We start from the raw sequence: 14,483 nt of genomic DNA, 5'->3' as shown, positions 1-14,483 counted from the left end.
TCTTGTTTTTAATTCATAGGAGTTGTTATACATTGAGTATACAAATCCCTTTTTAATCATATGTGTGGCAAATGTCCTCTCAGTTTTTGTTATCTCTTTATGGTTTCTTTTAATGAAATGAAGTTCTTAATTTCAATGTCACTTTTTCCTTAATGGTTTTGTTTTCGTGTCTTGAGAAGTCCTTCCCCTCTGATATCACGAAGATATTCTCCTTTATTTTCAGAGGTATTACAGCATACTGATTGAGCATGGACTCTAAAGGCAGACTATTCACTCGTGGGATGACCTTGGGCAATTACCTCTCTGTGATTTGGTTTCCTCATATGTAAAGAACAATATCTACCTCTTAACATTGTGTGATGATAAACTCATCATTATCTGTAAAGGGGTCAGTACAATGCTTGGTAAGCAGTAAGCATTCATGAAGTGTTGGCCAGCATTATCATTATTGTTGTCAATCTGTCTTCCCTAATTAAACCTTTAATATAGCAAGAATTTATTCTTTTAAGATATTAGTTTCCATATATGCAATGAATATAAACACAGGCTCTATATTCCATTCCACTGGTTTGTCTGTCTCAGTGCCAGTAGCACACAGCCTTACTTACTGTAGCTTTATAATCTTTATATCTGTAGATAAAGCACTTCTCATTTCTTGGTTTTCATCAGGAATGTTTTGGCTTTAAGAGTTCTCAGACCAAAATGACCTCACCAAGTTCCACAAAGACTTGTTGTGAATTGCTTGGCAGTGCATTGATTTGTATCAGTTTGGGGAGAATTGACATCTTTAGTTTTCTGATGTGAGCAATTACAGAAAGAAATGTGTTAAAATTTCCCATTATGATTCTGGATTTCCCCATTTCTCCTTTCAGTTTGGTCAATTTTGCTTTACGTACTCTGAAGCTTTGTTATTAGGCTTATTAGGAACATACAAACTTAAGGCTTTTATCTTCCTGGTGAATCGAACTGTTAACCATTATGAAGCACCACTGTGAAGAGACCCTCTTCATTTCTAACAAGATCTTTTGCCCTCAAGCATATTTTATCTGATATTAATACACTATATGAGATTTCTTTTGATTTGTTTTTCCATAATGTATCTTTTTCTATCCTTTTACTTTCTGGCTTATAATATCCTTACATTTTAGATATTTCTCTTGCATTAACTTGGATTTTACTCTTTTTCTAATCTGACACTTCTGTCCTTTAAATGGAACATTTACATTTAATAATATTAATGATATATTTGGATATTTGGACTGTTTTCTCCTTTACTATGTTTATTGGTGAATTATATTAATCGATTTACCAGTGTTCAATCCACTTACATGCCTGTTTATTTTAAATACATTGCTGGATTTGGTTTGCTAATATTTTGTTTAGAATTTTTGCATCTATGTTCATGAGAAAAGACTGACCAATAATTTACGTTACTTGTATCTAGTTTGGATATCAACGTTGTACTGGTTTCAGAAAGGCTGATAAAGTGTTCCCCTTTTTCTAGTTATCTACAAAATTTTGTGGAAGGTTGGAATCAATTTTCTTGAATGTTTGGTAGATCTCACTTGTAGAATCATCTTGGCCATGTATTTTCTTAGTGGGAAGCTTTAAAATTACTGATCATTTCTTCATGGTTTTAGGAATTAGCGATGCCATTCACACTGCATTCTACAATTAGATTTTTCTATTTTTTTCTTGATTCAGTTTTGGTAAGTTGTTTTTCTAGAAAGTGTCCATCTCTCCTAGGTTTTCAAATATATTTTTATAAAATTATTCAGGATAATCTCTTTACCTTTTTAACCTCTGCTGCATCTATATTATGTCCCCCTTCTCTTTTTTTTTTCTTGGATAACCTTGCTGTAGATTTGTCAGTCTTTTTAAAGAAACAGATTTGTGTGTTTTTTATTCTCTCTCCTGAATTTTGTTTCAATTTCATTAACTTCTGTTAGTAAAAAGTTGAGCTTCTTACGTTCTATATTCTCTCTGAATATGGTAAACATGCGATAAATATAAATCTTAAGGTAAAGAAGTTGGGTTTTGCAGACCAATTACTTACCATCCAAACTGTTATCAATTTCAATATTTTCAGACATTACTGAATTGTTTGTGCTGTAGCTCAGACCAAGAACCATTTGAAGATCTGAGAGATTCAGTCGTGCTGTTAGTTCACCACTTCTATCCCCAACCTACAACCACAAGCATTTACATTTTAGAGTAATACTTAAAGACAAAGAACGGTGAAAATCAGTTGAAAAATGCTGTGAATCTAAAACTGGAAGAAAATAGAGAGAAATGAAAATAGTTGTATTAGAACTATGAGACTATGAAGAAAGTGGGTTTTTTCATTAGTAGCTTTTTTAAAGTATAAAGAAGGAAAGTTTCTAAAATATGACAACAGGACAGCTAATTACAGTCTATCAATTCTTTAGCTCTCTAAATATTAGATTGCTCTTAATCTCTGTGATCATATTAAATAATGTGGTTATTCTGTGACACATTAACTTGGTATCCCATGAATAAAATTTCCTTAGAATATTTTATATCCATACTGTACTAATAGTTAACATTTATTTGTTAAGCTGACACATTATATATACATTATCTCTAATCCTTATAATACTTTGCAAGGTGGATATTATTCCCATTTTAGAGATGAGAGAAATGAGCCTGAGAGGTTTCCAAGCTCAAATAGCCAACAAGTGGCAGAGCTGTAACAGGAACCAGTCCTTGATGCAAAAAACCATGTTTCCCTTCCAAACTATGCTACTTTTCCATGTAGAAATGGGGGTATGATGGAGGCCTACTTTGGTGATCTTTCTATTCCCCTGTGCCCAGCCTTATCTTCCTGTCTTCCTACATGAAGCACAGGGCAAACATACCTCGGATCTGTGTATCAAAATGCTTTCTGCACTTTTGATGCCAACAGAATATATAATTAAATTTATTACTGAGCCATATAGGAACAATCTAGAGAATAGGACTTTCCCAGACCGTTGGGGTTCAAATCCCAATTTTGCCAGTTACTAGCTCTGTAACTGGGGAAAGTCACTCAACCTCTCCATGCACTAGTTTCCTCATGTGTAAAATGGGGAGATAGCTCACAGGGTTTGTGAGGATTAAATAAATTAGTATAAAGTGCTAAGAAAGCATCTTGCTCACTGTACATGCTATTAAGTGAATCACAATAGCATAGATAGCAATTTTTTAGTTTCATACCTCTCTTGAAATTTCCAAGTGCTTTTCAGCAAAATGCATTGCTTGATCATGATTTCCTAGAGCAGTGTATGCATTTCCTAAGCTCCAACATGCTCTTCCTTCACCAATTCTACAAAATAATTCAAAGCTAACATGCAGTTATCTGAAAGGAGGTCTGTACAGAGAATAAAAGCTATCTACCAGTAATTAAAGGTATAAACAGTGCTTTGGATGTATTTGATCTTTCATATAAAGAACATACTATCATAATACTCGAGACATATTAGAATACCCAGATAATACTGAACTCAAAGTATTAAAGCATCTTTTCAAAACATGCAACGTATCACCAAATCTCAGGGATCGGTCTCACTACCCCATTTTCTTTCTATGACAGCCTTACTAGGTAATCATTCAGTCTGTCTGAACACCATCGGGGGAGAGAACCCAATACCTCTTGAGGTAGCACACTTCATTTTGAACAACTGTACAGAAAAGTTCTTCATACTGAGGTAAAAATCTGTCTTCCTAAAGTAAACATCACAGACTAAAGGCCTGCACAGATACGCTGTTTGTCATTCAGTAGAGAGAAAAAATTAGCCATTAACACTAAAAATAGAAGATCACATATAAAACTCAGGACATCTAGCTTCTCTTTAAAAAGAGGAGAATCTAGACATAATGGACCCGTGTTTCTGCCTGGCAACAATTAGCTGGAGTTTTGGGGCAGGTGTCCCCTTTACATTGGGCCTTACTATCTCCAAGTTCACCACAATTCATGCACTCATCTAGTCAGGAGGACATTTGTAGGCAATGGAGTTTGTGACCTTGATAGATGAATGGAACTCCAAGCAAATATAATCAGTTGGGAGGATCTACAGGAGGAGCTAGGCCTTATGGAAGTTCTCGCACTCACATAATCGTGAGAACCCTATACATGAGAACCCTACAGGAAGAACTCTGTTATAATAAAGCTCTGTGGTTCTAACTTCCCCTTCCATTAACTTCCTTTCCCTTCTATAAATGCCCCTCATCTTGGCACGCAGGCCAGAGCATGCACGTGGCTTGCCATGTCTGCCTGCACTGGGTTGCCACCCTTTCTTTTTCCTGAATAAATCCTTTCTGGTGACTAAACACTTAGTCGATACTATTTTTCAGTCGACAACCTATTGACTGATCTTGGTTCAAGGCTGTAGGAACCAGTCTAATCCTCTTACCACAAGCTAGCCCTTCAAACAATAATATGCAGAAAATGTTACTGAAATAGAGGAAATTCCTTAAGGAATTAAAAAGGAAACAAAGAAATTTAAAGGAAAAATTCTAGGGTTTGAACAATGCATACCTGTGTGTTACCACAGCTATAGTAAAAGGGATACAACATACCTGTCCTTTAGCTCCTGAGCGATTGCTAAGTGCTTCAGATGATAATCAATGGCCTTTTCATAGTCTTGTAGCAAAGTATATGTGTTTCCAAGACTGTAACAAGACTGTGCTTCCACAGCTCTGTCTTTAAGCTGTCGAGCCAATAGTAGTGTCTTTCTAAAAGAAGAGATTAATTCTTACATAATGATCATTTTTATTTTTGGCTATAATCATAAGACTCTCACTTTTCCAACCTGCCTTTAAAGCAAATCTGTTTTAAAGCCTAATAGCCCATATTTTCTGCACTATTTTTAGACGAAATAGAAAGATGACTTGGAACCACAAAAAGACAAATCCAGACATTTATAATAAGAGCCCTATTAATTTTCCAGAGAAAAGGAGTAGTGACACATGAGATCAAGTGCCTCTAAATATTAACATAGTATTTTTAACTTTTGAAAAACCTTTTCCTGTTATAGTGGCAATAACTTAAAGAGACTTTTGTTCACATAACCTCTCTTTCCAATCATACTGTTGCCTTTACATTTTGTCAAAACTTAAAATACTTAAATTCTTATGTGTAGGCCATTAGTCACCAATTCATGAAAAATATTAAATACTACATTTAAACATTAACCAAATTCTACCCAATACATACGAAATCATCAATGAGAAGCTAGGGAAGCAGTTAAGAGCAGGGATCCTAGAGCCAGACTGTCTGGGTTCAAATCCCAACTTTGCCTGTTACGGTTCCAGCTCTGTAATTGGGGGAAGTCACTCAACCTCTGTATGCACTAGTTTCCTCGTAAGTAAATGGGGAGATACCTCACAGGGTTTGTGAGGATTAAATGAATTAGTACAAAGTGCTAAGAATAGCATCTTGCTCACAGTACATGCTAATAAATATTACTTCTGTTTTGTTGTTATCATCAGTGCTTAAACGTATAGATGCTTTCGGATCCAATAATTCATATGACTCCTACAATTTCTGCTAAATAGTATGATACTTCATGTCAATTATAACTATATGAAAATAAGTATATGATAATGGGCTTTTTTTTAAAAAGCAAACAAACCTGAAATTATCTATGTAATGATGATACCTTCAAAGCTGTCACCTTGGGAGGCTACACACGTACGTTAACGGTGTCTAGCCGCTCAAACATTTTTGGAAGATTTCTGCAGTTGCCCTCAGATGCTCTGGCATGACCCTTTCTGGCACACCATTATTCTTTGAGGGTATAGTTCATTTGTAAATGATCAGAAATCTTTCTGAAACCAAATTCAATTACTAAAGTAAGCTTACCAAACTACTGCTTTCTTCCTGAAGGATATAGATCTATAATGTTAAAATAGTCTTCTTAAGTGGCCCTGAAAATAATTCCAAAGGTGATTTCCAAAAATATTGGTTAAAAATATGTGTAAAGCTCTGAGTTCTAGCTGCTTATAGGGGATGGGGGTAAATTTCATTACTTTAGACTCATGCTTCTTTAAGTTAAATAGCCAACATCCACTTTACTACAGAACTTTTCAGTACTTAATACAAGTACATCATTTATTAATTAAAACTTTTCTGTGTCTTTTAGCTTTAAAATATAAGCAACCTATTTTTTAAATTAGAATATATACTACTTATATAGTGATCTATTTTATTTGGCAGGATATTTCATATCTAACTAATCAACAAATACCATTAATCGATGTTTAAAGTAGGGTAAGGTAACATTCTAGTTTTTTAGATGGACCTAAAGCAATTTTACCTTTTTTCTTTAGATGACAAAATATTCAGAACCCTCTCACATTCTTTAACAATAAATACAAACCAACCAAGTGCCCTTGGTTCACTCACACTGGCTCCTGCCAAAGTCTGTCTGCATGGGCCTTCAATCCCCACTAATCAGGGAAAACTCCAAACAATCTGGAAAGCACAGACCAGACAGCCTTAGGCAGTCTAAACTCTGCTATCATCTATATTCCAAGCCTACTGACAGATTAGAAAGACTTGCCACAGAAGAAGCTGGGATTGCCAACTTCTCAGGTCAGTGAATGGGGCAGGGCCTCAGCTTATAGTGAGGATCAAAGATGGGCAGAGAGAGTGGGAAGAGAACTGCTCAAAAAGGGAAAAAACTCAGTGATCACTGGTGGAAATGGGGGCATATTTTTGTTACCAGGCTTTCTTGCGGTCTTTCTGCAAACCCATAATTGGGTGAAAAAAAGTACGTTAATATACACAGTACACATGCTAAACAGGTTTTAAAAACTTTAAAAGAATTTCATTTAAAAACAGTTTTGAAGATTAAAAACTCGTAAAAATATAAAGGGGTCATACTGCTGCTATTAAGTCTTAGGTACAATAATATTTATTGAGCACTGTGTACCAGGTATTATGCTGAGTGAGTGTTTAATATGTTCTTCCTTTGAATCCTCACAACAATCCCCAAAGCAAAGTCTTGATGGCCTCTGTTACAGATGAGAAACCGAGGAGGCTTAGAAACCCAAGTTCCTGCTGCTAGTATGTAGCAAAAAGCAGGTTTTAAACCCAAAGCCTATGATTTCATATGACAGCATAACTACTCAATTTACATTTATCTACAGAAATATCAGACTAACTTGTAGTATTCAGAGGCAGTTTCAAATTCACCAAGAAATATATATGCATTTCCAAGGTTGCTATATGCTCTTCTTTCAGCTGCTTTATCTCCAAATTCTTTTGCTATAAGGAGACGCTGAAACAGAAAATTTTAATTAGATATAGCCATAAGAAAAGGATAATATAATCACAGTGCAAAACACTGATGGAGAAAATGACTTGGCTCCAAAGCCTTGCGCTGTACCTGCTCATGAGCTATAACTGCGTCCCTGAAGTTGCCCAGGAGGTAATGTGTGTTTCCGAGATTTCCAAAGGCACGTCCTTGGGCTGCTCGGTCTCCCAAAGCAGTCACTAGTGATAGGTTTTCCCTAAGAGATAACAAAAAGTTGTGAAAAAATAAGTTTGAGAAAAAGAATTTATTGATTTGATTTACAAATCTTTTTATTAAAAAAAAAACAAACTTAAGCCTACAGCCATAATGTGCCACATTTTAAAGATGTGTCTGAGATGGAGGGTGATTATAGGAAATAGCTAGGAACATTTTACTGAACCATTCAGGCAGGTTTCTGCCCAGAGTCAAGGACAGAGTTATTCTTGGAGCCTCTATAGATAAGAAGTTCTATGAAATTCTATTGATCTAAGACTAAATTTACTCCAGATAACTTAGCCTAACCATTTGTTTTTGCCACTAAGTGGCACTGGTCTGCAGTTTAAATGAAAGCTTTCCAAGGGAGGGAATTATTACTAATACATCAATGTGACATTTCGGTAACAATTTGATGGTTTATTTTTACTTGCTAGTCCCAAATTTAAAAATCTTTGCCAAACGTAGAAACTTACTACCAGATAAAGAATGTATGGTGGATCCACTTAGGTGGGCCACGTGACTGCCTCAGTGCTACTCACTCATAATAATCCACAGCTGCCTGCAAAGCGCTTCTCACTTCTTCTGGAAAGTCTCCTGTGTCCTGAGGACCAGGGCAGCCAAAACTTTTCCCTTTGGCGTGATACACATTTCCAAGATTGTAAAGTGCTCTTGCTTCTCCCACCTAGATAAAGATATCAGCACAGTTTACATTCTGAAATCAGAGGTCAGATATTATAATGCCTATCACATATACGTATTGGTCATATCCTTGATATTATGGTCAAGAGAAAGAAAGGTTTACACTGGCAATCCAAACAAAACCAAACAAATGATTACTTATGAAAAAAGGACCTCTCATTATTTTACTTTTTCCCTCTATTTAAAAATTTGTATGTTTCTCTTTTTCTTCTATTCTTCTATGGATATTTTCTTTTTTTGGTACTATCTTTTAGATACAGAATAATTAAATAGAATTAAAACACAAAGCAATTTTCGTGAGAACATCTGGCCTACTATCTGATGTTTCCTTATTACCTTGTCATTAAGCTCTCTAGAAATGCCTAGGTGTCGCTGACAACAAACTATTGCTTCATCAAAATTTCCAAGAACTTTTAAGGTGTTGCCCAGATTACCACTAGCTTTGGCTTCCCCCAACTGGTCTCCAATAGTCCTGGAAGAAAAAAAACAAGTGGTGTTAAAAATATAATGAGACCAGAGTACAGTTTTCCCTACTGGACAACTGACATGTTTAAGAAGGACCCATTAGCCTTGAAACCTACTTTAAAAAAAAATTAAAAGTTACATTTCTGTATTTAAATTTAATTAATTTTAATTAATTAAACTCTAGGGTCATTTCACTACTATTCATTCATTTAATTAAACTCTGCTCAGCCTAAAGATTTTAAAATGCAAAGCTATTAAATTAGAACTCACTAAATGTGTTAGTTTTTTAAATTGAATACAAATATTTAAAAACTGACAGTTAATTTAAAGAATGTTAAAAAGCTTAAATTAATTACCTTGCAAGAGTTAAATCGTGATGATGATATTCTAATGCTTTAGCATAATCATGCAAATAGAAATAAGCATTGCCCAGCTGGCTGTAAATAGCACTAAGTGTTTTTAGGTCTTCAGTTCCAACTTGAACTGCAGCTTCAAAGAATGACACACCAGCACGGCAGTCTCCTGATTTACACAGACGTTCCCCTTCCAAGGCCAGTTCTAGGCAAGAAGCTTCCATTCTATAAAATTATATAGGACAGACATTTACAACATTACATTATAATTGCACCACAGTGTTTTTAACTTCCAGTAATGTAATTTAAATATGGACTGTGGCTACCCTGGCTCAGAACAGCTGCCTCTATAATTGAAGTATATACAAGTATACGTTACTGATAAAACAGTAAACCATTATTTATAGCAAGAGCTAATTTGTCTAATCAGATGTTTCTTGAGTTTCAGAGGTCTTTCATAGACAATAGCTAAATATCTCTATATGGAGACCATTTTAATTGGCTCACCCAGAGCAATCCACTTTACCAATGAGAACCTAAAATAGTGTTTCCTAAACGGCTGAGTTGTGGCAGACTTACTGGATTTCCTGAGAGTTTGGGGAGAAAGGTGAAGTCCTATCATTTAATACTCTTCTCTATCCAGGTATCCAGGTAATTTATCACCTGTCTATGAATCCATCCTACCATCCATCTCTCTCTCTCTCTCTTTCTCATAGACAGACAGACACACACACAGACATACACACAGACTCTCTCTCTCTCTGTGTTTCTCACACTTTCCTTCCTTTTCTTACCACCACACGATCACCTGTACCTTAGAAAAATAAAGGAACAAAATATCTTGATCTACAAGGCACACTTCCATATGAGAACTAAGTGTCAAGAAACTACGATAGAAAGCAATGACTTCAAGATTTACAGAAATTCTAATTTCCAAAGTCTGTCACAGAATTCTAAACGCCAGAATTAAGTTACTGTAAATATATCTAGGGAGAAAAAGCACCAATCCTTTGGGTTCTAACCTTAAACTTTAATAGGTGCCCTTCACCAAAGTTGCTATTGTGTTTCTTCGACATTTTCGTGACTTCTGCCATGTCTACGTACCACCTAATCATTCACTTAAATGTGCTTCTATAATTTGGCACACATCAAAAAAGTCTAGCTTCATCCAAAGCAGTATCTGTGAAACTGTGAATTTGATGCGATACTTTAATTTTCTAATGCACATTAAAACAAATATGCATCAAAATAAAAGGCAAATAAAATCCCCTTATGTACCACCAGTGGTATGCCTATCACCCTTTGGAAACCTCTGCTTTAGCTCATTAAACATTTTCATTTTCAGAGCAGCACTAAATTACTCCTTACTAGAATTAGCTTTGAGCAAACTCTAACAAAGCAGTGGTTCTTAATCCTGGCTGCACAACAGCAGTTTATATGGAGTGCTTTTTAAAACTCTCAATGCTGGGTTCCACTCTGGGGGTGAGGTCTGGCCCTCAGTATTTTTTAAAAGCCCCCAGGTAATTCCAATGTATAAGCCAAGGTTGAGAATCACTACTTCAACAGGAAATGTGAATTAAACAACCATCTACTCGGCCTAAATTCATTTAAATATGATTATACTTTTATATTTCTAGTAGGTTAACATGTTTCTTCAGGTGCTGTTTTTCAGCCTATAAAACTTCAAGGTTCCTTAGAGCCATACATTAAAATGAATAAATCTGAAGAAGCTAAAAGAAAAGTCTGAACTAAGGTTAACAGAGCGAATTACAAAAGCTCAAAGCCAACTTCTGGATCAGAATAGTAGATTTATGTAGTCATCTCTTACAGGTAATTTTTAAGTTTTATATCCAGGTGTCTTTTTTATAATTCAAGTGATTTCGCCAAAGGCTACTGTTTGTTCAGTTAGAGTAGTGATTTCACCCTCACTTTATAGATCGAGGCTAAATAATGCAAGTAAACTCTATTTAACATTTTGCTTCAACATTAGACTAAGTTAATTAGATATAGGAGGGAAGATCTAAAGCACATGGAAAAGTCAGTTAAATCAGAAACCTTAAATTGTTATATTTATATTTCTTTATGTCACTTCAAATTTAAAAAGTCAGTTTTTGTTTTTCACAAGTGAAAATTGTCCCCTAGAACTATATTTTTGAAACTGAAAGATTTCATAAAAGAAAAAAATTAGAGTATTTTTGTTTAAGGATTTTATGAGGTTACTGGTATAGTATTCTGTGTATGGTGAGAAATGAGTCAGCAAAAGATTAACATATAAAAGTGTGATTTTATTAAAGGGTTCTTTTGCTAGATGAGGTACCTTAACTAGTTGTCTTTGTCTAAATACTGAAACCATTGAATATCTAAGAATTATCATAGGGAAAAAATTGGAAAAGGTATTTTTACATATAAAATCATTTTTTCTATTAAAAATTTTAAATTTAATCATGATTCCAATTATGTAAAAAAAATTACATACTGAGCCATTTCACTGCTAGGAAATATATACATAATAGCTATATGTATACAAATTTCAAAAGATATATATAAAACGATGTTAGCAGCAGCAAAAGGACCACAAACAACTTAAATGTCCATTGATAGAATATTGGTTAAAAAAATTACATGCCACCATACAAGGGAATATCAGTGATGGCACATGATTTCACTGAAGGGAGGGAGAGAAATGGTCACACAGAGCAGCACCATCACTTCAGGGCCAGGAAATTAGGGATTAGGTAGGACTAGCTTCATGTGTAAGACACATGAAAAATGGAAGTTGACAAGTGTTTGTCTATGTCCATACAGAACAGAGAAGTGTCTTCTTCAAATAAATATCTTCACCACAAATATTTGACCTTCGGGATTTAAACTTATACAACATTATACTGGAACTATCAATTCAAATGATGTTGCATCTAACAAAATTTGGCTAGAGGCTGAATGGTGTCATATGCGCTACAAATTTTTAAAAGGCATTTTATATCATTCTCATTAACAGTGATGGCAAATGTTATACAGCTGCCCTTGAAGTCCATGAGGTGAGACTGCCCTACAGTGAGACTGCCCTAAAATACCTTAGAAAAATTATTTCAGTAACTGATGCTTGAAATAAAGTCCCAAACTCTCTACTTTATGATTAATTCTGAGATATATTATGACTTGGGTATATTGTATTAAAAAGAAGTCAATCTTCTGGCAAAATCTCTGACCCCTCAATCAAATATATCTGCAAAATAGTCAAGGCAGGTTGGTTTATAAATTTTTTAGAAGATCATTAAATAGTAACAGAGAAAGTAATTTCATATCCTCTCTGTCTCTATGAGAGAATAGAATTACTTCATTTGTTTACCAGCTGGTTTGAAAACAAAGAACATACCCAGAACAGAAGACAAACCAGGGAAATTCCTCTTCATTAAAATACATCCCACATAAAAGTTTCTTTTATTCTTCTAAATGGCCTATCTAGTTGTATAATCAAAAAAAGTACATTTCTAACAACTATAAATAATTACATTACTACTATCCTTGACCGAAATGTTTTCATTTTTGCTAATTGACTGACTATCATGGCTGTAATTCCTCATTTTCTGCAAACCCTTTTTTTTTTTTTTTAGCTTTTTATATTTTCTTATTAATTTTAACTTTTCTTCCACACTAGATTTGTTTTCTTTACCTCAATTTTGGTTTGTGTTCACAATGAGTCAGGTTAGGTGGCCTAGGAAATTGACCACCCCCTCCAGGGTGCAATGGGAGGTGCCTCACTGGTCACACAAGTACCAATTGACTGCATCCAGTACCGCAGCTGGACAAAATCAAGAACCAGTTTCATCCAGTTAGGCTGATCGGTATGACTGGAACTGGCCCTTTAGCTAATTATAATGTCATTATAATCTCATTTACATTGCAGTTATTACGACTCCCATCATGCATCTGATGCCATGACAATTCCAGAGGAACCAAATAAGGAAGAAAAGGTGGGGAAACGGAGGGTCCTGCCCAGTACGGGGAGATGAATGAATCACATCAATAGGACATCACCAATTCCCACCAGGAAGGGATAAAAACCTCCGATCGTGAATTCCTCAGGGAGACTCGTTCTTTGAGTTTGCTTACACTTTCAAGTGTCTACTTTCATTTTCAATCAATCAATTTTGCTTTCCTGCATCTGTGTCACTGTTGAATTCTTTCTTCTGCAGAGACAAGAGCCCAGTCACCGCTGCTCCGGGTTGAGTCCTCTCGTGGACAACCCCGTGAGCCTCCGTGACAACAGTGTATCAATGAGCAAAAGAGGCTTAAAACCTTGATGCTACATCATTTTAAAAGACTTAATACTGATTATGTACAAATCGGACTCTCCCTTCAAATGCTTACACACTATTTAAGAATAAATGATGGGACTCAGGATTCAAAACCAGACTGCTCTGCATCTTCTGCATGCGGCTTACTGTCTCCTGTGGCTGTCAAATATCCTTCACAGACCGTAGCGCCACCTTCTGCGTGTTCTCATTGGGCATCGACCTTTCCCATTACCAGTCCTAGCCCCATAAACAATTTTCATCCATTCAATCTCCCTCATATATCTAGTCATTCTAGTGTCCTTTGTTATATGGAAAGCAGAAGAAAATTATCTTGATTTAAACTTAAATAGTGATTGGTAACTTAATTTTAAAAATGATTTTATCCTATATTAAATTTAATTCTCAAAATAACACTCTATGAACAATTCAACACCCAAATTGTATTCCTTTACAACTTATGTGCAATAGTCTAATTTTTACAATATTATAAAGTATTAAAATGTTGATTATTCATAGTAACAAGTACGAACAAGAAAATTTCTCAAAGAAATACAAAACTAGAGAAACCAGTATAACAAACCTGATATATCCATCTTTCAACATCAACAATTACCAATACCTGATATATTATCAATATGTTTCATCTCTACTTCCATCCTCACTCTCCAACCCCATTCTTTTGAAGGACACTCTAGAAAGCATATGATTTCATTTCTAAATATTTTCGTATGTATCTCTAAAAGGAGTCATTTTCAAAAAATATATCATAATACTGTTATCATACCTAAAAAGATTAAATTACTTAAACTAAACCAGATACTTTTTTCAAGTTTAGAAACTAATTCCATTTTACTATCAATCTCCATTTCTCTCTACCTTCACCATTATGTTGCAAAATCTGTCATAAAGCATTCTGATTCTCGCTCAGGAGGTGCCTTAGGGTCCAAAGAATTATTACATTTAAAACTAGCAAACTCATTGTGCCACAGAAGCTCTGTGGGATAGATGAGACCCTCCACAATGAAAGATGGATAAAAGATTACATGCTAAGTGTTAATTACAGCAGAATAACAACTTACACTAGGCCGACTCCTACCACAAGGGATAGAAACTATTATCTGCAATTACACAACAATGCACAGAATGTTGATCAT

General features: G+C 35.0%; 1 protein-coding gene across 4 annotated transcripts in view; it reads right to left on the bottom strand.

Moving 5' to 3' along the window:
- GPSM2 (G protein signaling modulator 2) overlaps positions 1-14,483 on the bottom strand; it is a 49,025-nt gene that overhangs the window by 14,649 nt on the left and 19,893 nt on the right. For 3 of the 4 annotated variants that reach the window (XM_019730541.2, XM_074319031.1, XM_019730544.2), the window contains 8 exons: positions 9,035-9,256; positions 8,550-8,685; positions 8,054-8,196; positions 7,392-7,515; positions 7,168-7,283; positions 4,579-4,734; positions 3,217-3,325; positions 2,057-2,186 (listed from right to left, as the gene is read on the bottom strand). In XM_019730541.2, coding sequence (XP_019586100.2) covers positions 2,057-2,186; positions 3,217-3,325; positions 4,579-4,734; positions 7,168-7,283; positions 7,392-7,515; positions 8,054-8,196; positions 8,550-8,685; positions 9,035-9,256 — 1,136 coding nt within the window. The remainder of the gene's footprint in view (positions 1-2,056; positions 2,187-3,216; positions 3,326-4,578; positions 4,735-7,167; positions 7,284-7,391; positions 7,516-8,053; positions 8,197-8,549; positions 8,686-9,034; positions 9,257-14,483) is intronic. The other variant, XM_074319030.1, reaches the window with a different exon arrangement.

The sequence above is a fragment of the Rhinolophus sinicus genome, linkage group LG14 (assembly GCF_036562045.2).
Source record: "Rhinolophus sinicus isolate RSC01 linkage group LG14, ASM3656204v1, whole genome shotgun sequence".
Taxonomy (NCBI): Eukaryota; Metazoa; Chordata; class Mammalia; order Chiroptera; family Rhinolophidae; genus Rhinolophus; species Rhinolophus sinicus.
The sequence above is the reverse complement of the archived record's forward strand: the minus strand, read 5'-3'. Positions and strand labels throughout refer to the sequence as shown.